This window comes from Rhinolophus hipposideros, assembly GCF_964194185.1.
Source record: "Rhinolophus hipposideros genome assembly, chromosome: 25".
NCBI lineage: Eukaryota > Metazoa > Chordata > Mammalia > Chiroptera > Rhinolophidae > Rhinolophus > Rhinolophus hipposideros.
This window is the reverse complement of record NC_138071.1, coordinates 28866367-28889264: the sequence shown is the minus strand read 5'-3', so window position 1 is coordinate 28889264 and position 22898 is coordinate 28866367. Positions and strand designations below refer to the sequence as shown.

The window sequence follows — 22898 nt, the reverse complement described above, 5'->3', positions numbered from 1 at the left end:
GTTTGGGGGAGGTGGGGATAGGTGAGCAGGAGAGGAACACTCGGGGATTTAACTACGCTGCAAAGTTTTATTTCGTAGGGTAGGGACATGAGCACATTTTATTATTCTTTATATTTTTTATCTGTCTTAATGAGGTAAAGAATAGAAAAGTTATAAACCCACAAAAATAACCCCATAGAGGAAATGACACCAACGGCAATGGCCACCCAGTGTGTATCCTGGAGCCGATGGAAGCGTGGAGACACTCAGAATGGTGGAGAATGCTGGAACCTGAGTCCCCAGGAACCCAGGGAATGTGACAGCTCAGATGGGGTGGGGGTCCCGAGACCTCAGGCAGGGACGAGGAAGGACAGAGAAGAGACGAACCTGGGCTCTCTGATGCTTGTCCACTCCTGTTGGTGACCGTGGGGACATCTGAGTCACGGGTACATATGAAAGCTAAGTTAGTGCGGGAGAGGCAAGTATTAACATCAGGAAAAATAAACAGTTGCACAAGACAATAAACATTGTCATAATACTGAAGGAGCTTAGCTAGGAACGATACTTACACAATCATAACACTCTAACCACTATCAGTTGAAGAGAAATTTTGATGTCACGTGTCGGCTGGAGGGGTACAGAAAATGTGAGTGTGCAGGAGAGAGCTGAATCTTCTTGATTCCTCCAAAGGAAAAATTGGCCAAGAAATGGCAGTTACTCACATTGCTTATCAACACAAGGAAGAGTCCAGAAATAACAGCTAAAACAGTTGGGAATGGCTGCCCCCCCCCCCCCGCAGAAATATCAGGTGGTGGGGAGTGGCAGGGGGCGACTGCTATTTTGTATCAAAAGCTGGAGAAACAATGTTACTTTTAAAGCGATTATTATTTTGATAAAATAGGACAGTCCTTGGATCCTTTGACATTTTAAAAAGGTGACTATACCCACCGTGGCAGCATGGGCGTAGCTGGTGTGGGAGCAGGTTCCCCGCGGGGCATGAGTGCCTTTGGGCCCATTCGTTTGTTGTGGTGGGTTGTGGGGGCCTGTGCCTCCAGATGCCAGCAGCATGTCCCGTGCTGGGACCCTCGTCCCTGGCCTGTTGCCTGGCTCAGCATCTTGACTCCTCTTTGGGGAAGAGGTGAGGTCGTCCCCCACCCTGGTGGGGCTGGAAGGGGAAAGGTTCAGGGTGGGGAGACCCTGAGAGCGTCTGCCATCTTCTCGGCAGAGCGCTGGTCTCCATTTGGCCCCAGTCCTGGGCCTGGTGGGGTGGCCCCACACAGCTGTGCCTCTGGCCAGAAACCCACTCTGGACCCCTCAAGGTCTATATCTGGAGTCACGGTATCGCTGGCACTGGTCATGTCTGCGGCGAAGGTCCCTCTGGGTGGTGTGGCTTGTGGAGGCCTCCGGCAGCCTCAGTGACCCGGAGTCTGTGGCAGGGCTTGGGGAGCCTCGTTCCTTTTCTCCGAGGGCCCTCCTGTTCCTAGCAGCTTCTATGGCCCCGCGTGGCTAAGGGCGTCGGGCTCAGCTGGCTCTGTCACACTCTCTAGACCACAGATCAGTCCTTGACTACAAAGAGCAAAGCTTCCTATTAACACAGAAGCAATGGAAGGGGAACACGAATGTGCCTGGGGGGCCTGAGTGGGTCTCATCACCTCCCTACCCTCTGGCACCCAGGGCCCCTCCCAGTGGTCTGTGTGCAGGAAGTATTCCCTGCCTTTTCTCTGTTTCCCTCACTAATATGATTTCCAGCTGTTTGTCTCTATGAATGAAAAAAACACGTGTACTTTTCTTCATTAATGCACCTGTTACCAAAGTGGCTCATTTAACGTTCATTTGGCAGAGGGGGTAGCACCTGTTAGCATTTTTACCTGGGCCCGAGGGTTCAGGCTCCTACCTTGCTGGCTTCAGGTGATTGTGCAGAAGTGTCTTCTTTCCCTTCCCAGTTTCCAACAGCCGGCAGGAGCAGCCGGGGATTCACCCAGGCCCCTTTCCTCACCAGGTCAAACAGACGAGTTTGGCAGCCAGAGACACGTGCAGGCAGGGGCACACCTGGCACCCGCCCCTGGTACGTGAGCCTTGCCAGTGCCCACCACACGGAACCCTCTGTGTGGAGCTCACGGCTTAAAGAAGAATCTGCTTTCCTCTTGCAACACTGGAGGTCTGAACGCTCTCTGGGCAAGGGTTCTGCAGTCCCTGGAAACCCATGGGAGGGAGAGGCAGTTGGTTATAACTGGGGTGTGAGCAGCTAGTTAAAAAAACCCAACAGACCGTAAGGTGTCTGGGGGTGGGTGGACCTGGTGGCTATGTCCACTGCAGTCTTAATTTGACCTTCTGGTGGTTTACGTGTTGGCCCTTTATGTGTCATCCCTTTCTCAAACTCTCATTTTCAGCAATCTGGGCACCAAGCCCCCAAGTCCCAGTCCCCATAAGCTCACTGACTACATTGCCGCTTCAGAAAGAGAACAGATCACATACAACATTTTTCAGCATCCAAACTCCCACTGAGATTGGCCTTTAAAAAAATGTCTCTAGACCCCAATTTATCTCTGCCGAGGGCGAGGCCTGGGGGAGGACGCAGGTGTGGCCGTGGGCACCAGGGGGCGCCAGCACCGTTCGGTGGAAATCACGGAGCACTTTGTGTCCGCACAGGTGTTGGCCTGGCCCAGGGCTGTGCTTTCTCGGTGGGGGTGTGCGGCCCCAGGGGCGGGGGTGGCCAAGAGACATTCTTGGTAGGAAGAGCGCAGGGTGGCGGCTGGGAAGAGAGGAACTGACCTTCGTGTCCTAACTGGGCAGGTCAGGTGGGTCGTCACGCCTCAGGCATGTGGCTTCTTGCCGTAAAAGGCTTATCTTTGCTTTAAGCAAGCCCCATGCATTGTTTCTGTGCAGCCAGGTAACCACACCTGTGAAATAAGAGTAACCACCCCCAGGAAGGCACAGGATCTTGTTAACTCTCCTGCAATCCAACTCCCTTTCTCCCACCTTCCTGCCGTCTTCCTTGCTCCCTCCACGATTTCACATGCTTAAGGGGAACTGTTGTTCCCCAGAGCATGGGCGATCTCGCTCCCCAGCAAGGACGTCGCTTTGGCTCCAGTGAAAACTCTCCGCGGGTTTGGGCGTTTCCTACGTGGACACTGGGCAGGAGCTCCCTGCTTGACTGCATTTACTTCATGTCCCTGTATTTCCGTGGGGATGTCTTTGGGGTCTCCTGGGAAGGGGCAGCTGAGGGCCAGAGGACAGGGGCTTTGGCTGCCACTGCTGAGTGAGCCTGGCCAGAGGTCCCCAGAGTGGAGGTCTCCTTTGCCTGGCTGTCAGTGCCTCGTTTGTTTCCTGCAGTCCTGGCCCTCAGGGGCCGCTGCAGAGAGGAGATTAACTGATCTCAGCAGGAGAATCTGACACCGGTATTGACGTTCTACCTGCTTAGTGCTGATTTGAACCTGAACCGATTATGTTTACACAAAGACAAGCAAACCTGTCCTTGTTGACTCAGTGGAGCCCTTTCGGTGTTTGGCTGTTTCCCGTCTGATATACAGGCCACTTTTCCCACTCCTTCTCCATCTGGACTAACACTTCCCTTCTCAGCTTGCCTGGGAAACAAAGTGGTTCCATGCATGAGAATGACCAAACAACAGAAGTCTAGAACAATGAATCCTATAGCAAATAATTCCTGTCATTTTCAACTATCTGTAACACGGCTTGGCTGCCCAGGCCAGGACACACGTGGACAGTTTGGGTTCAGTACACTTGTACAGGGAAAGAAAGGGATTTGGGCACCGTTTTAGAAACTCTGGAAGTTCAAACGAGTGAGCAGGTGGAGTAGGACCTCTAAGAGCTCTGTCTTGGGTTCCTGGTCAGTAAACTTGTTGCGGGGAGCGACAAACAAGTGGTAGATTGATCCTCTCCCAATTCTGGCGGCCAGGAGTCTGAAGTCAGGGCGTGCAGGACCACACTCCCTCTGGCGGCTGGGGAGGGGGTGTCCCAGGCCCCTGTCCTGCCTCTGTGGTCCCAGGGGGCCCTGGCGTGTCTGCATGCACAGCTCCCCTTGGATGAGGACAGAAGTCCTGTGGAATCAGACCCACCTTAAGTCCTCACCTTAACTCGGTTACACCTGCAAAGACCCGATTTCCAAGTCAGGTTACCTGCAGAGGTGCTGACTGAGGACTTCCACATGCCTTCTTCTGGGGCGGGGGAGGCGGGGGGGGGGCTTAGCCAGTGACAACGAGGCAGGTACAGAACAGTGAGCCCTGGAGAAACACCTCCACGAGGAAGGAGCCCCTGGACTGAAAAACAAGAGGCAACACCATTTAGAAAAGGGAGCTTTTCCCCCACTTCCTTCTTCCTTTGTGGAGAACCAAGGTCCTCAGCTAGTAATTATCGGATATTCTTTGCTGACAACCAAACACCAAGTTCAGGGGTCAGATGACAAATGATAGGCTATTTCAAGTTAAACGTTGGTTCCGTGGGGCGGCTGGTTAGCTCAGTTGGTTAGAACGTGGTGCACACAACACCAGGGTTGCCGGTTCGATCCCCACAAGGGCCCCTGTGAGCTCTGCCCTCCACAACTAGATGGAAACAACTACTTGACTTGGAGCTGATGGGTCCTGGAAAAACACACTTAAATAAGCAAAAGTTTAAAAAAAATTCGTTTTGTAATGCCTGGCTCCTGAATGTTTGGTTCCCTCCCCCCCTCCTTTCCTCTTGAATACCTGTTATGGAGAAGGATTGGGGTGACTAATACAAAACAGGAGCAGTGGCCCCAAGACCTGTACATGTCCCTGTTCTCCCTGCTGGACTTGGACGGCTGCCACCAGGACAGGAGTCCATTTTGCTCCCGGAGCACAGAGTAATTCCTGGCACACACGGAGCGTTCAGTAACATTTTTTCTAATGTGTTTAAACGATGAGTTGTACAACTGTGACTACCTGTATCCGGGTCTCAGGAAACCCAGTAATTTCGTTGATGAGAAACCTTCAGGCAGGGCTTTTCTGTGTGTCCCGATTTCTAGAAGGACTTGAAGCTCGTTTCTAAGCTGGGAAGGTGGAATTCAGTGCAGGCTCTCCCTGATTCGGCTGTGTGAAACTTGGAAACCATCTTTCAAGTGATTTGTTGGCATGTTGACCTTTTTCCAGAGGCTTTGGCAGCTGGCTGGATGTTTGAGCAAGACATGAGTAGTGACGTGTGACAGAGTGGGAGGTGAGCCCCAGAGCTGGCCCAACAGGTCGGTGGTGTGGAGGGCTATTGATTAGCCCCTCTCGGGCCAGGCGGGAACCGGGAGCCGGTCATTAGCAGCCCGTGCTGACCTGAGGAGCCCTGTCAGGCCATTCTCCTCCCCTTGGAGTCTTTCTCAGACCTGAACCGCTCTCACTCGACCATTCTAGATGGGTCTTTGCAACAACTCGTGTGATTGATGTGAAATTAGGGGAAAGGGTGATGCCGGCAGTTGAAACTTGCACTGTCAGCAGGCCCCAGGGCGTGAAGGAATGCCGATGGGCCGAGCAGCCAGGTGGCAAACGGGACTCGACTTGAATATAGCACTGTGCCCTGAAAAGGCAGACTCTCGGGGCGGAAGTGCACATGAGAAGGGAGAGTGGGCGGTGAGGGGCTGGCGTAAGGCTCTAGTGGCATCTGCTGAGGTAGCAGCCAGCGTGGCTGGGGCTGATCCCCGTGGCCCAGCCAGCCCTGCCCAGCGGAGCCTGGCACCAGGTCAGCGGGGCAGAAGGGGGATTTTCTCAGTCAACCCGCCCGTGCTTGGGAAATCACCCAGGGGCTCCACAGCTCACTTGCCGGATGGGCACTGGTGTGGCAGCGCCAGCATCCAAGACAGGCCTTCATCTGTGGGGTGGTGAGGGGAGCACCCGTGTCGTGTCCTTGGAAGCCTGGCCTGCACTGAGCTGTGGCCACTCACGTGGAGGAGCCCTCCAGGAAGCATCCCTGGGGTCTGTCCTCAGATGTGTGACCCTGACAACTGTCTAGTCTCTCGTGTACAGCAGATTGCACAGCACGCAGGGAGAGGTTTTAATTGGTTGGCCTTCCCTCGTCTCTTTTTACCACCAAGATCAAGGGAATGTCACAACTCAAGGGTGGGAAACCAAGCACCAAGTGACTTGACTATATTTGACTCAAGTCTTTAGACAAATCTTCCAGAATGTTCCTCAAGTAAGATCACAGGTGACTTTGAAACTAGCTGAACAAATACCATCCCCTGTGTCCATCCCGAGTTCCTACCGTGTTTCCCCGAAAATAAGACCGGGTCTTATATTAAGTTTTGCTCCAAAAGACGCATTAGGGCTTATGAAAAATCATGCTTATTTTCTGGCTAGGTCTTATTTTTTGGGGAAACACGGTAGTTATTGGGCCTCCTAGTGTGAAAAGAAGGGACGAGGGACTCTGAATTACACACCCTGCCTTTAATGAAATGGGGTAATTCAATGAGTTGCTCATGGACCAGGAAAATTCCAGCAAACACTCCACTCCCGACCTCATTCCAAATCACGGGTTTAGACTAGTTCAGGGTGGGCATGAATGTCGGATCCACACAAATTGGGTTAACGTGGCAAAAGTCTTTGCGTTCATGTGATGCGGGAGTGTTCGCATCACCACCTCTACCAGTTTTAACATAAAACGTGGTGTGGGAGCGGCCCACGGGATCGGGCTGTGTTGTGAAATGTGCTGGGGTGAGTATAAGCTGAGGCCTCCCCTTCCCCTTCCTCGGTTCCTTCCTTCACACACTCTCCCCAGCTTGGCACTGTGACCCCTGGAAGGGAGGCTCTGAGGCAGGTTCCATCTCATGTCCACGACCCTGAGCCTGGCACCCAGCAAAGGGCCCCTCGCAGGGCTGCCCTTCACAGACCTGGGCAGTGACCAGACACACAGGCGACGTGCTGCCTGGTGATAGCACACCTTTCGAGTCACCTGGGCGACTTTCTGTCCAGTAGGTACCAGCAAAGCAGGTCAGAGACACAGATGCTGGTGTTCCTGGGCTCAGATGGTCCACCCTTCCCTGCGCTGTTTGCTGGGACTCCGGGGGGCCCCCAGACACGTATCTGGACCAGAGGAGGGGCCCTGTCACTCCAAGACCGAGGACAGCATTCCCGGGAGGGGACAGCAGGGAAGGCTAAAAGTGACTGCCACTGCACAACACTGCTCACCACGCGGAAACAATGTACTAACGTGGGATTCTCCCAAGAGGTTGTGTGGAAATTCCCTAAAGGTTGAGGAACTATAAAATATGTTTCCATTCTCCCCGTTAAAGAAAAACCCATAAACACAATGGTTGGTTTTGAACCTTTAATAGAAATAAAAAAATGAATGGAAAAAGAACACAATGCTGACAGCTTAGTATGATGTGAGTCTCGCTGGATGTCCCAATCTGCTGTAGTGCAAATTCTGTTCACACTTTTTTACACCTTTACAAACTCAAGTCACTTTGGTTCATATACTTGCTGTAAAGAATTGGCGAAAAGTCTTCAGATTCACAGTTTTTGGCTACATTATTTCTAACAGATACAGATTTGCTTCCAGTTTAAGAGAAAGGAATACTTATTATTTGTGCAAGATCAAGTATATTTTAAAGATTCAAGGACTGTTTTCAGCTAATAACTTCTGGTTTTTCATAAAATGCTGACAACTTCATTGAAAAATCTTTGCAGCTAATCACTTTTCATTTTCAGAAAATGTGTAAGGGGTCATTGTAAAGCTCAGAATGATCCCATTTTCTTTTAAACAAAATTCCTGTAGACCAAATTAGCTATAGTAACTTAAAATTCACTATGTGATTTCCCTCAAAACCACAAAACCCCGGCAACAAGGATCACCACGTGACAAAAACAAGTGCACGCATCCAAGGCTGGGCCTGTTGACGGCCGACTCCCATTCGAAGGGGTCTTCTAATTAAGCTGCTTCCACGGAATTTAAAACAAACCAGAAACACTTAAATTTCAAAATACAAAAAAACCCCAATAAATTTGTAAGTAAAAATTACAAGTTTACTAAAACCCAAAAAAACTGGAGTATTTCAAAGGGCTCAGTGGAGGGCACGCCAACAAAGTAACTTCACAACTGAAAGAAATTATTGCTGAATTTTGCCTCCATGCAGCACTGAAATGAATGGAGAACCCTCTTTAACATCTTGTACGTTAAAAAAAAATAAATATTTAAGAGACTACAAGGCTCAGATTGGTTTTCATAGACATTGCACTTGAAGTTAACGACCCAACACTTGCAAATCGGGTCTGATATGCTCTACACCATTCCAGAGACATTGCCTCACCAACATCTCTGCGTTTTCAGAAACACCGAATGTGTAATGCAGTGACACCCGCACCCCTTTTCCTACAAGGCAATCACAGATTGCAGATTCCATAGGGCTGTGGGAAAAAAGAGTCGTCTCTGTTCTGGAGTAGCAAAGACACACTGTGGCTCGCGAAGCATGAGCTACGCGGCAGACAGGCGCTCGCTCACTCTTAGACGATCGTGGGTTCTGGGTAAGACTTCCTAATAAACACCGAGGTGGAAACCCCAGTATTTCACAGTGTAGAGCTGACCTCTCAGGGCCTCCTGCTCTCGGACTGTCTACACCAAGTTCCAAGCGCGTCCCAACAGCACAGCTGTGCTCTGCGACAGGCACGTGTGGCCGTGTGGCTGCGACGACCTCGGCACTGACACCCGCCGTTCTGCTGCTCTTTTTCTTTTTCTACACAACCCTATTTAACAAAAACATCTTTTGGATACATATTCCTATGCTGCCACTCTTCGCCTTGGTTAAGCACCATCAGGCTCTTCCCTGCGGGCGCCAACACAGGACAAGAGCTGCGAGCCATGCTTCTGCTCAAGGCTTGGACGCATGGCCACTTGCTTGTTAGAACACCGGTGACACCGAATACTCGGCCCGGGACCCAGGCTCTGCAGGGCACATGCAGGCGTGAGCACAGCCAAGGTGACATTTCAGGGCACACAGTCACTCTTCCCACTTTGCTATTCTAAAATAGGTGATTTTTTCCCCCCAGGAGTCATTTGTACAGTCAGCCCAATGTAAATAGATTATTGAGGAAAACAGATCATCTTGTCACAATCTGAAGCGTGGGTTTCCTCCCACATCTTGCTGTTCTTCAGAATCAGTGGGTTGAAGACTCAGTCGCTGTGTGGCTTTTCAGGGACACCCTACAAATAAAAAGAGAAAAAAGACAGAGCAAGTGAGCACTAAATGTATACATATTTTAATTGGCAGTGAAGCCAACCATGAAAGGTGAGAGATGAGACATCCCTCTGACCAGGGTAAGAGGACGGACACCAATGAGGACAGCAGCAGCAGAAGACAAGCCCTGCCAGCCACGCTGCCACAGCCAGCACAGAACTTTATGTCGGCACAGCCTCTCCACACGCACTGTCTTGTTGGACCTTCACAAAACATCTGTGGCAGACCCTGTAGTTGTGACTGCTTTCCAGACCCTGCCAGGAAAATTCTCAATATAGGGCAGACGTTTCATTGACGAAGGAGCAGATCCAAAGATTGAATGACGTCCCCGAGGTCACCAGGCTACCCCAGGACAGTGGAGGGGCTTCCCCTGGGCCCCCAACGAGGCAATTGTGCTGGAAGGTGAAGACCCCAATGTTACGAGAGCTGGTCTACACAATCACAGACCTCCCGGGACTGGATGTGTAAGCAGCCTGGGGAGGCGTGTCACCAGGAGTGTTGGTGGCTAACTGCTACGCTGGGGACACACAGACTTTTAAGAATTGGCCACTGAAAGCGTGACAAACTGTGAAGTATGAGCAAGAGGAAGAAGGTCCTAAGCAACTGCAACGAGAGGAAACGGAGAGGGAACCACAACCTGCAGACAAGACTGGCTCCCCAGAGTGCTGACATGGGGGGACTAGAACTTAGTCTGCGGGGCAGGCACCAGTGTCATAGCACAGATGCCCAAAGACAGGACAGCCGTCAGCCCGAGGTGGACAGAGCGTTTGGCGCAGGGACTGGGTCAGTGGTGCCTGAGGGCAATGACTTTTAAGTGGCAAGAGGTCTCGTGCAGCAAACCCAGGACACCAGCGCAAACTCATAAAAACCTATTTCGAGGATGAACGACAGTGTGAGCTGTCCCTGGAGAGGGCAGGAGGACCCACGCCTGAGAAGCCAGGTTCCAACTCCCTCTGCCCCGACTTGGGCAAGTTACTCGCCTCCCTAAGCTGCCTTTAAAACGGGCTGAGAACAGCTCCTGCTTCCTTCCATCGGCTGTCATGAGGACTAAGCCAGCTAACAAAAACGTTTAGCACAATACCCATGCACGCCCTCAAACACAGTAACTGTTTTCACTACGATCGTTAAGAGCTGAACTGGGTCCCGTGGGAGAAACAAACTCCATTCTTGTTGCCAGGGATGCACTGTGACCAGGCGTCCGGCCCACGGGAGGCAGAGCCCACTCATGGCGGTGGCAGTAGGAAGCCTCACCTTTTCTGAGAAAAGACTGTCTATACGACGACACTACACCCATGACTGCCCTCCAAACACACAAGCTGACAATGAAAACCACACAGCGACAGCTACCCGAACCATCAACCAGGAGCCAAGCCCGGCGTAGTTTCTGGGCCTGGCTCTCCTCGCAAGGTAATGACCATAGGACCTCAAATAGCGTCGTGACACGCCGATGGCTTGCCGTAGGGACCTATGAAATTGGTTCCATTCTGCGTCGCTTCGTTTAAAGTTGCAGAGCCTGTTGGTGATGGTAAGTGACGACCAACCACACTTCTTCAGGGAGGGGAACACCAGTAAAGACAGAAAGGCTCTTTAAGGGGACAGACGAAATGCGGGGCAGGGATGCAGAAGGCATGCGGGGGTGACACCATCACCATGACGATGGGCTGGCATGAACTGCAGTGACACCGGGTTTGGCGAGATGTGGTCACAGAGCCGAGTGGAGTGCCCACCTCGGGTCGCTTCACCTCCAGACTTCATCTGTGTCACTCCAGGCACAGCCCGACACGAGAGCCTTACTCTTGGTGAAGGGGCCAATTTCACACCAAGGGCACGTTTGTCACCGCTGCCTCTACACCACCATGCCAGGCTCGTCTCTCATCTACATGGCTTGAGTGCAAAGGACTGGAGGGGCTGTGACAGCTCCGGGACAGTCCCCTGTGGGCACCACCCGAGGAAACGGAATAGGCATGCTGACGCGTCCCGTCTCTAAGGCACTGAGCGCATTCCAGGGTTTTGAGGAAGGAAATGAGTTTTCAAATTTGGAGCAGAGTAAGCCTGTTTTTGCAAATGTAATTAAGTAAGAAAGCTGTTGATTTTTTTCATTTCTTTGAAAAAAGAAAACAAGGATACAAGCTGAAGCAGTCTAGCTCCTCTGAAAAAGAAAATGTGTAACTTGCTTTTAAAGCTGCTGATGTAGTTGTCTCCCTTTGATCGGAAGATTCTAGCACGGTGTGATTTACGTCACTGCCCAACTTTCTAGTCTCCACAAAAGCCTGGTAAGAGAAGAAACATTTCCTAAGGTTGACGACTGGGGACACACAGGCCACACCCTGCAAACAGGGCGCACTGGCCCCTCTGTGAGGAGGCCGAACCTCCGTGCTCCCTGGCTGAGACTTTCTGGCCTCAGGACCTTCTCCACAGTTGGGGTTTGGGCAGCAGTCGGACCCTGATCTGGCGGGAGGCCCATTATGACCACGCCTGTGGCTGCTTGGGGGGAAAAGCCCCCAAAACAAAAGGTCCCATGAAAAACCAAAGTGAGGCAGGGACAGCCAATGCTACAGGGAGTCAGTTTTCTAAAACAAACTTATTATAAATGTAATTTTTATTCTTCAGCCTGGACACAATCTGGAGCAAATCTAATTTCCTACACTTCTAATTCTGGTCTCATGACGAGGACACTTTTGGCTTCACACATGAATCTTCTTGCCACAGGGGCAACATTGATTTTAAAGGTCTCTGTTCACCCAAGGAAGTGGCAAGAACCATGGACAGAAGCCTCCTTATTCCAGGCTGAAGCAGACGGACAACCTGCGAGGGGGGGAATGGGTTGCCAGGCTCCAAAGTCAACTGAACTGGACAGCGAGTGGGAGAACGGTGACTTTCCCACAAGGCGTGGCTCTCGTGAGACTCTACTGCTTTCAGGAGATTCGTTTACAGGCATTTTGGGGGACGGAAGACAAACAAAAGGGCAGAGAGACCCGCTGGCACAAAAAAAATGTCCTGTTTTAAAGATACCACACAAGGGACCAAGATAAGTTTCCTGAGAAAGCTCCAGAGTTTATCTCTGAAATCAATGGCCTTTCTAAGACACTAGTTTCTTTTTTTAGCTCATTTTATTTAAGCCCTGGAGTCAAAGTCAACTTGAAATAACAGTTAGATGCCCACATTTAATTTTCTCTTAGTAAAGGGTTCAAATGCCAATTTTTAACAACCAGAAAGTGCTGTTTCCATGATCCCTGACATCATCTGCTCTCCTGGCTCTCCGAACCTGGCTCTGTGCCAGGGCAGGGTTCCACCTGTTCCCGTGGGCAGTGCCCTCCAGCCAAGCCCCGAGCTGGAGCATGCAGGGTCTCTGCAGCCTCGGGCCTCTGACACGCTTTCCCTAGTGTCACCTGTACCCGTCGAGGGAGGGAGGACACTCACGATAAACCACCCGCTGCAGCCGTCTCAGTAATCACTTCTCTGCTATTACTACAGTAGCTGGAAGTCCCAAGAGCTGCTGGCTTTCCAGATCTAACTATGGGTTTACAAACGTCCAAATCTGAATGATTCAGCGAAGAACAACCTGGATATCATTACCTGTTTTGTTTTGTTTTTTCTTAAACATTCGCTTTTCTCAATAATGGTTGCTGTTGAGTCTCAACTAGACGTTTATCAACACAAACGATAACGTATGACATAAAGCAACGCCAACAAGCTAAGAAACCACAAGGTTGGGAGCGAATGTGAGAATTGTACGTACCATAGCCAGCTGTCGTCCTATGTTCCCCACGGTTACACCTCCTGAGAAAAAGATACATGGCAGCCAGGAGCGGATGTACAGGAAGTCTGGGGACGTGTACCTGCAGGAAGAGGAGGAGTCTCGGGCTGGGTCTGTTTGCTGGGACACCCAGTGCACACTCACCATGAAATACCGCGCGACGTTAATATCTCAACACTCTTTTTCTGCTCCTGTTGAGTGTCCCTTTACATTAAATAGTCGATGGGGTATTTTAAACATGTGAATCAACAACAAGCCTCCTTTTTGAGAATTTCATGCCTATGTCTGTGGTGTGTGAGTATAAATGAAACCTGAAGGTCTCAGCGAAGTGGGTGTGTTCTGTAAGAGTTAAGGGCAGCCTCTGCGGGGCTGCACGGGACAGCGCGCTTACTGATAGACGCCGTTGTACACCAGCAGCTGTGTGATCAGAGTGGCGAGGAACGCGATTGTGATCCCAAGTCCGAGGCCACTCCTCGAACGGTCAAACGTCCACCAAAGGCCCAAGGACAGGGCCGCCAACGTCAAGGAGAGCTGAACGTTATTGGCAAAATCCAGTTTCTGGTGACGCAAGTGTTAAGGAACATTTAACAATGTTGAGTAGCATCCAACATACAAAACCCCCAGGAACTCCATCGGTGTGTTTACTGTCACACCCTACATCGTGCTCCAGCCACAAAAACTGCCCAGTGAGGTCACAAAGGATTGTGGGAGATGAGGGCCCCGTGCTCAAGACGACCCGAAACTTCTCTGGGATCAAAGGGTCAAACACTCAGCTTGACGAGTAAACTTCCTGAAAGCCAGGTGTAAAATTCTGCCAGCATTTCGACCCCAAAGCAACCTATCTGCTGGTAAGTCATCTCTCGGCCTGTTTTTATTTCTCATTTTCATTAGTAACCAGACCCACGCGTGTGCTCTTCTCCCCACGTGTGCACGAAGACGCTCTTCACAATGGTGTCAACATCTCACTTTCAATTTGTGGAGACACACGGCTGGCTTTCATGACAGCACCGTTCATCAACCAGTGACAAGACAGATTTGTCAGAGCGAAGATACCTTATAATACTCCCTTTTAGGGACACTCTTGTCCTTAAAATTGGGGTAAAGCAGATACAGAAATCGGTAACTCTAAAAATGTCTTTCTCTAAGATTTGAAAGTAACATCTAGTTGTGCTAAAGAAGCCCCCCAATCTTCCGAGACGGGGGTACCGTGAACCTTGTGGCCTTCTGTGCACGTAGCAAATTCCATGTGATGCGTCCCACCTGAGGGCACCAGGACCTAGGGACCTGGGGTTAAGAACCCTGTTCCAGAGGACACCCCTTTGGACCGGCCCTGGGGCTTCTGTGGTCACAGCCAGGGTGAGGGCAGAGAAGCCGAGACAGGCGTCTCCTCTGCCTCCTGGAAGTGGCCACGGCTGTGACCCTCTCACCACTTGTCACTGGGCTGCAGGAACCCGGTCTACAATGGAAGGACATAGGTAGAAGCGTAAAAGGGAATTTACAGAACAAACTCCAAGGAAGCCAAAGCCATGGCCACTCTGCTCCTGGTGTTATATTCACTGTTCCCCAAAATGAGCTGGAAGGGCTCCAAGGACCATGTGAAAACTCCCACCAACTGTAAACTAAGCAATGAGCTTTAAAATAAGACACTTGGAAGAAGATGGTTCAACTAACCTAAGAAATTAACATATGCTCATTAGAAGCAACGAAGTGCTTCAACCTAGGACCCCAGGAAGCGCTCCGGATGGCACGGCCTGAAGGATACGGCACTGGCGTGGTTGATGCCCACAAACACAGCTACACAGCGTATGACGCTGGCCCACTCCCTCTTAAACTTGTGGGGCTCCCCAAGGTGACTGTCAATGCAGGGGTACAGCAAGCCGACGACGGCTGTGAAAACAAGAAAAGATACCAGCGTCAGGATGGACCAGCTGAAAATGATACGATCCCACGTGACAGGTATTAACACATTATGCAAACCAGTCCTTCTAGAAAGTTTATCCACGATAACATGATACTGAAATGAAGACTCATTTTATAGTTCTGTTCTTCTTGAGCACAAACAAAAAAAAAATCAGTTTTGAGACATTTAAAATGAAACCACTGTTCTTTGGTTTAGCTAAACATAGATGTGAGTTGAGCAGGGCGTAGTCACGTGGCCCTACAGTGAAAACTACTTAAAGGCCGGCTTCTGTTTCATCAGTGTGATTTCCATTTTACAATGAAGGAGGTAAGCTCCCAGGAGCAATTCTGAGGCCACATGTCACATTACAAGTTCCATCCCTCCCTTACTCGGCCAGCACTGATGCTGGCACATTTATGCTGGTCTGACTGACATCTGGGTCATGGAGGCCATGTGCCCAGGGGGTGGCTTAAATTCCACGGTGAAGGGGTTACCGCCCTTACTCTAGGAGACCATGAGCAGCACTCTGCATCACCCCTGTGACAATGCTATGAGAGGACAACCAGGCTGAACCATCCCTGCGAGTCCAGACCTGGCCTGTGGGGGAGCGTGGGACCAGGCACAGACGGCCAGGCCTCTGCTCCCAGTTCACTCTGATGGGACCTGGCTCTCATATTTGTTTCCTCATGTGTGAAGTAACTAGAAGACAGGAGGAGGAGCCCACTGTGGTCTGAACAGTTAGGCAGTTTTACAGACACAGAATTGTAAAGCCTGAGAGAGTAAATGAGAATTCAGACGGGGAGAAGGCATGGCACTCCAGGAGAGAAGCAAATGGAAAAGAGTAAGGCACGAACAAAGTGCGTGGTGACTGGTGGGGATACAGGCCCCTGGGGCCCGACGGTGGGACCCAAGTTTCCCACATGATATAACCCAGTACAGAGGCTCGAAAGCTTGGCAGAAGTTCCACCTTGGTGACCCATAGAAGAGGTAACTATTTTAGGCTCTTGAACAGAGAAACAAGAAACAGTTGTAGCCACACATTCAAATGAAAGTTTGCATTTCAATTTCATATTACAGTCATCAAGTTCTAATTTTGGAGTTTTGAAAAATGGAACCCTATATTCTACAACTTGCTTCACTGTAACTTGACCTTACCTTTAAAGGCTGACAGCTAAGTAGGTGAACATAAACTGTTTCCCTTATGTTTCCCTTATGCTCTTGGCTGATGGTGAAAAAAAAAGTAGGGTGTGAGAAACCGTGTTTCAGATATTCTTGGAATTTCCTGATGCTCCCATTACAAATAAAGCCTAAACTAAGTGTTTCATTTTTAAGATCAAGTTTTTGATTCAAAGAAAGAAACTATTGGGCCAAATGTGTATGAGAAATAGAATTCTGCCTCCAGATCTATTTCTCAAAAAGGATGCTGACAGTATAGCCACACACTCCAAGGGCTCAGAAAAACAAAAGAGGGCCAAACGAAGACAGTCTACCCTGCTCAGTAACCACAGTGCCCCCATGACGTGTCCTGGCCACAACACACTGCTCTCCCCTTCAAGCCTCCTGCCTTCCCGCTGTTTTAAGTGAGTGCTGAGAAGGTGGTGTGTCCCTGCGGGGCAGGGGACACACCTAGACCCCAGAAACACAGCATGCAGAGTTATGAAAGTGGCCCTGCAGCTCATTAGCTGTGTCCCTTGGACACAGTTGCAGAACCTGTGATTCAGTTTCCACATCTGGAAAATGGAGCTATCGCGGGGCACTGCTGTCTAAGGAATAAACAGAACAGTCAGCAGTCCAGAAACCTAAGCTGCAAAGCCGATGGCACTGTTGTCATGAGTTGTTCTGCCCGTCGGACCGTGGGATGCTCAGGGCTGGCGTCCTCACTCTGAATTTCCACAGCGCGAAGAGGTAGCAGACAGGTGCTTGTTGACCAACAAATGCTGTGTGACTGGAGAGGTCCTACGTGATCTTCTGGGCAGAGATCAATTCAGCATTTTTACCAAACCAGCTGAATACCCAAGAAAGTCTGTTAAATAGGGACAAGCCTCCAGCCCACAGTTTACACTAAGCCTGTGTTGTATTTCCTGGCACCTCTGAGACCAGCTAGGAACACTCACACCTCCACTGCGGACCAGGGACGAGGGGTTACTCATCCTAACAGTTCTGGGAGAAGGCCCGGCTTTGCCCTGCTTGCTCACTAGGCCACTGGGCAGAAGGAAGTAGAGAGGCTGCTCCCTGGCAACGCCTCTGCCCACTCTGCCCACGTGACGGGTTTGTTTTCAGTTACCCAGCAGTGTAGCATGTTCAGTGGGGCAGCCAATGGCGGCCCAGTGCCTCTGCTCACCAGTTCTGCAGGCGGCCAATCGTGGCAGCTGGCTCAGCATGACAGGTGCGGGAGCCGCAACACTGCCCTCAGTGCCAGGGCCGTGAGGGGAAGGACCTGGCCAGCCGGGCACCGGGGCGGGAGCAGCCAGTTTCCTCGCCACCTCGTCTCCATCGCCCAGCTCCTCCAACCCCCGGAGGCTAGCACTTGGGTCTTCCGTGTCCTCTCCACCCCACTGCTTCCCTAAGTACCAACACTGCAGGGAGGGATGCGCACGCTTCCTCTGTGCATGGCTGCATGTTCACACACACGTGTCCCCTAGGCTGAAGAATGGTTTTGATCAAACAAGCATCTTTCATTTCTACTCACCAGCTGCTGTCCCACAACAGGGAGGAACCCACCAGGCTGAAGAGAAGATGGTGGCAATCACCTCCTCGGGGAACAGGGTGACATTCCTCTGGACCTGCAGCAGGTTGAGCACTAGGGCTAGGACGACCCCCACGGAGAAAAGCACCAGGCTTCTCTGCACCAGGTGGTGGTGCCAGGTGATGGCGTGGCTGCTGCCCTCGCTGCGGCCCCCAGCGCCGGGGCTCCGAGGCCCACGAGAGGGGTCCGTGTCCGGGGCACTGTGGGCCACCAGCAGGGAAGGCCCGGACACCGACGAGGCGATCATGTCCCCCACTTTGGCTGCCAGCCCTCCGGCGCCGGCTCCGGGGGAGCCGCGGCGCCTGGCGCCCTCTGCACAGGAGCGGCTCCAGCAGTGGTCGTCCAACCTGGGCATGAGCCCCGGCGCCCGACGGGCTTTCCTAGGAGGGGGAGCAGGACGCAGGCGGGGTCACGGCCGCGCTCCTGTCCCGGGAGCGGCCCCCGGGAGCGAGCGGCCCCCGGGAGTGAGCGGCCGGCAGCCCCGCCGCAGGGCCCGTGCCCCGCCCGCCCCTCGGCACAGCCCGCAGCCCGGCCGGCCCCCGACTTTCCCGGAGCCGTGCGAGCTCGGGACGCGGCGCCCGCGGGCCGCCCCGCCACACGGCACCGGGGGCCGGGCCCGCCGGGTCCGGGGTGCAGCCCCTCCCGGGGCTGGGTCGCGGCCGGTGCCGCAGACCCCGACGGCAGGCGGGCGCGCTCCGGGAAGGGGGGACCGCGGCGTGGGCGGCGCCCGGCCCCGGGACCCCGCCGCGCCCCGCGTACCTGGCCGGGGGCGCCCGCCCGCGGGGTCGCCGAGGGAGGAGGCGCCGGACGAGGGGACGGAGGAGGACGTCGGCCCGACCGCCTTGAGCAGGGCCCGCGGCGCCCGGTGCGCCGCGCGGCTTATAAGGCGGGCGGCCGGGCCCCGGGCCACGTGACCCCGCGCGGCCCCCGCCCCCCCGCGCGCCGGGGGCGTGGCCTCCGCGCGCCCCGCCCCGCCCGCGCCCCCGTCCGCTCGCGGTCTGGTGAGGCGGCCGCGGCCAATCGGGGGCGGGCGGCCCATATGACGTGCGCACACGCCACCGCCGGCCGCTGCTCGGGAGCGCGGGCGGCCGGGCGGCCGGGGCTGGGGCGCCGCGCGGGCTGCGGGGACCCGCGGGCGGACGGACGCGGCGGGGGCGGCGCCACGCCGGGCCAGCTGGGCGGGGACGCCGCGCGCGGGGACGCCGCCTGGACCCTAGACCCGGCCGCACACGTGGCCGCGGGACACGCGTCCGCTTCGGGCGCCCGCAGGCCGTGCCGCCCCCGCCGAGGCACCTGCGGGTGCGCGGGCCGGGGTCCCCACGCCCGCTCCCGGGAAGCCGCGGGCCCGTTGGGGACGCGGGGACGCGCGCCGCGTGCCACGTGCTGTGCGCGCGGGCGCCCGGGGCTTCGGAAGCCGCGTGGCAACGGACGGACGGGAGAACCGTTTCATGCGTACAGTCCTCCCCTTGCGGTGTCCGGTGGGCTGTGCCGCACGTTCGGGAAGCGCACCGGCAAAAGCACGCAGGAAAAATACTGTTTGGGCTGGCCGGGTGCCGTGTATTTATACCCTGCGTGCCACCGGGGTCACACCGGCGAAGGAGGAGGGCCGGCCCCCGGCCAACTGAAAGCCCACGCCCGGTGGCGCAAGAGCAGTGTTTCAAATGTCCCTGGACAGGACACAGGTTCTGGTCTGTGCCGCCTGCCGCGGAGCAGGCCCGGGTGGGAGCCGTGACCCGCGCGTGGTCTCAGCCAGGGACCCCGCAGGCCCAGGGACCCCGCAGGCCCAGCCAGCCCGAAACGCGCGTGTGGCATCTTAGGCACCAAGCCCTGGGGCTGGGGGCTAAGGAAACACGGGAAACATGTTGAGATACCAGTGTTGCTCAGTTCATCTATGGGGCCGAGGGCTCACGGGGATTTATCATGAGGAAGCCGGAGACTTCAAGGCAAAGTCACGCTTACGGGGCTGTATCCACACTCCTCGGCTGTACCAAGGGGAGGAAACAAATTTGACAAGTGTGGAAAGACACTTGCCGTTCGTTAGCTCGTCTCGTGCCCCAGCGTGAGTGCGGTTTCTCCTCTGCCACTTCTAACTTAACAGTCCAGACACGGCCCACCCAGTCCAGGGAGCCAGCCGGACCTGAACCTGACCTAGCCGCCTTCTAATACTTCCATGACGGCATCGATTTTAAACCGTGTCCTCCTGGTAGGTCCTCACTAAAAGTTGCTCTTGAACCCTTGTGTGTAAGCAAGGCATAGCATTGTGACTGCTTTTCATTTCTCGAGCATGATCCAGATACACTTTGTCCCCAAAGGTGCAAAGCAGTTTTGGCTTTAAGGAATATTGTAATCATCCTCTCCACTCCACCCTGCATAAGTAAGTACGTGAAGATAGGGAGATCTGTCCATCATCTATATTGTCTCAGTAACACTGGAACTTTGTAATGGTGAAAAATAAAAAGCTGCCCACCCATCAACCAATAGGAAACTGGTTGGATACATGATGGCACATCTGTCCAACGGGACGCTGTGTAATAGAGTCATTCCTCTTCCGACCCTCTGAAGCCCGTGCCGTGACTCCTGTACCCTGCCATCAGCCTCAAGTCCCATACACACAGGTTGAGAAGCACTGACGTAAATCGAGGTATGGCCTCATGGAGAGGCATGCACATCGCGGCCTTGACCGGAAGTGGAGGCAGGTCACAGATACCGTTAGGAAACACCAGCCAAGGCAGAAAGCTTCTCTTTAGCACAGATTGGTTCATTCAGGTATATGAGGCCCAGTAAGCAGAGGGGAGCACTCTTTGCTCACCCGCTGAGCTGGTGTATGCAGGGATTCCTGTAGTTCACAGACTCTGCAATTCACCCATTGAAAGTGTACCATTCAGTGGCTTGGTATATTCACAACGTTGTGTGACCATTGCCACAGTCAATTTTAGACTACTTTCATAACTCAAAAAGCAACTCCCTATGCTTTAGCTATCACCGCCCATCCCACCCCCACCCCACACTCCTGGCCTCCACTCCCCAGCCCTAGGCAACCACAACGCTATTTTCTGTCTCTCTAGGTTTTCCCTGTTCTGGAGTTTCGTATGAATGGGACTCTGCAGCATGTGGTCTTTAGTGTCTGGCTTCTTTCACGTAGCATCGTGTTTCCAGTTTCATCCAGGTAGCGTGTGTCAGTACTGCATTCCTTTTGATGGAGGAATAATATCCCATTATATGGGTAGATGGCATTCTGTTTATCCATTCTGCAGCTGATGGACGACTGCAGTGTTTTCCCTTTTTGGCTATGATGAATAATGCTTCAGTGGACACGTGTGGGTAAGTTGCAGTGTGGACATACATCTCTGGGTGGGCTGTTGGGAGTGGGGTTGCTGGCCGTACAGTAACTCAGTCTTTGACCTTTTGTGTAACTGCTGGCTGTTCCAAAGTAGCTGTGCCGTTTACATCCCAGCAGCAGTGGATGAGGATTCTCGCCAACACTTGTTACCATCTGACTTTTCATTCTAGTCATGTCAGTGGGTGTGGAGTGGTGATGCTGTCGCTTTGATAGCAGGATAGACGTTCTGTATGTTGGGGAGTGTCTTGGGTTGTTTGCTCCGACGTTACTGGCAAGTGCCATCCCAGCGAGAGTGAAGGGAACAGGTGAAGAAGGAGGAGCACGTCCAAGGCTGTGTGCTGTGGAGCTGGCCGTGGTTGTGCAGGAAACACACCATTGCCCAGTCACACAGGACACCTTCCCTACAGGCTGTGGAGCAACACCCACCCGCTCTGCAAGAATGAGCCTTTCGGGGAAAGGAAAAAAACAAAACGTATCTGTTAGATCTCTGTCTCTTGTCTCCAGCCGGTCTAAGTTTGCCCCACTTCCTAACGCGCGTCTGCTGTCCTGGGTGTGTGGTTCTCAGGACCTCCACGCAGCGGCCTGGCAGCTGCCACAGCCAGCAGTGGGCACAGCATCAGAGCCTGGGGCAGAAAGAGCCCGTGGCTGCTTCTGTGGGCCCCGCTGCATCACAGTGTCCACTCCTACGTCAGTCACTCGAAAGGAGAGTAGAAGAGTCAGGATCAGCCGAGGGACGACCCCTTTGATAAGAAAGGTTGTGGCTGAATCAATCACGGAGACCACTGCAAGTGGGAATGGAGCCAGTGGAGGATGGGCCAAGGCAGCTGGCGTGGGGTGACCGACCACCCCAGTGAGCCTCGGACAGCCCTGGGGTGCAGAGGAGGAAAGGAGGCTGCGCAGGGCCCCGGGATAGAAGGCCCAAGGGATAAGGAGAAGGTCTGTGGTCACGAAATCCCGGGGAGTGTGTCCCCCAAAGGAGTCGGCAGCAGCAAATGAGACCGAGGAAGGTGGAGGCGAGGTGGCCCGTGGGACCCCGGGGAGGGCAGGCGCCGCCAGGCTGCTGCAACGAGGAGGCGCAACCAGGAGGGGGGAGGTAATGGAAACTGGGGGAGAAGGTGCGTGGAGATGGAGGGTGTTCTGACAATGGGAGAGATGAACAAATTTAAGTGCTGATGGAAGATTCCAGTAGAAAGAGAGAGAGGAGAGAGGGAGAAAAGGGGCAATTCAGACGCCATCAGGGGTTTACATGATCACCAAGCGGGCCGCCTCTCCGAGGAAAGGACGGGGCAGCAGAGCGGCGGGGATGGCGGGTGGGCTTGAGGGTGTTGCAGGGGCCGGTGGGGAATGTTCAGTTTTTGCTGAAGAAGCAGGAGCCACTGCAGCTAAGAGTGAGGGAGGGACAGCAATGTGTGCCAGTGCTGACGGCCAGTTGAGGTTTGTGACGTGATTCCCCAGGGTCTGCAGGGCGGGGTGACCCCACCCTGTGCTTCACTCTGGGTGGAGAAGACTCGCCATTTGGGGGCACCCAGAGCTGGGTTTTCCAGCCGGAACAAAGGAAAGACAACGGGGCAAGGACGGTTAGGATACTGCCTGGTGCTTGGTGGGGCCCTGGCCTCAGGGCTGGGGGGTGAGAAGGAATGGAAGCGGGAGGATGTCACGGGGGCGGGGGGACCGCCTGCCTCCCCTGGGGGTACCGAGAGCATGGCCAACTCCACACAGTAGGTCTTGCTTTGTCCACTGATGGAATCCAGGCACATACCCGTGTCACTGAGTGCGCCTTCTGGCGGAGAAGAGGCTCCCCTCGCGGGTTTCGTGAGTTCCTGGCTTCAGAGGGGCAGCAGCTGCCAGTGACAGAGTCCTTGGAGTGGCCGCACGATTGGTGGCTGAATGGGATGGCGTGTCTGCAGGGCCGTGGATGGCAGGGGACCCAGGCCGGCCTGGGGCGGGGGCGTGCTGTGCGGGAGCAGACTGCTCAGGCTGCTGGCA

The 22898-nt window shown here is 53.7% G+C and overlaps 1 protein-coding gene across 2 annotated transcripts; it reads right to left on the bottom strand.

Annotated features, from left to right (window-relative positions):
- Positions 1–7248: 7248 nt before the first annotated feature.
- On the bottom strand, positions 7249–18484 carry INSIG1 (insulin induced gene 1). 2 transcript variants are annotated; one of them, XM_081038251.1, is made up of 7 exons: positions 18332–18462; positions 17516–17952; positions 14689–14813; positions 13318–13484; positions 12909–13008; positions 11344–11439; positions 7249–9135 (listed from the first exon to the last, which is right to left on the bottom strand). In XM_081038251.1, the coding sequence occupies exons 2-7, from the start codon at positions 17925–17927 to the stop codon at positions 9106–9108; spliced, it is 930 nt and encodes a 309-aa protein (XP_080894377.1). In that variant the 5' UTR covers positions 17928–17952; positions 18332–18462; the 3' UTR covers positions 7249–9105. The 2 variants fall into 2 exon arrangements, with proteins under 2 accessions (XP_080894377.1, XP_080894378.1); XM_081038252.1 differs by lacking the exon at positions 11344–11439 and having other exon boundaries at positions 18332–18484.
- Positions 18485–22898: the final 4414 nt, after the last annotated feature.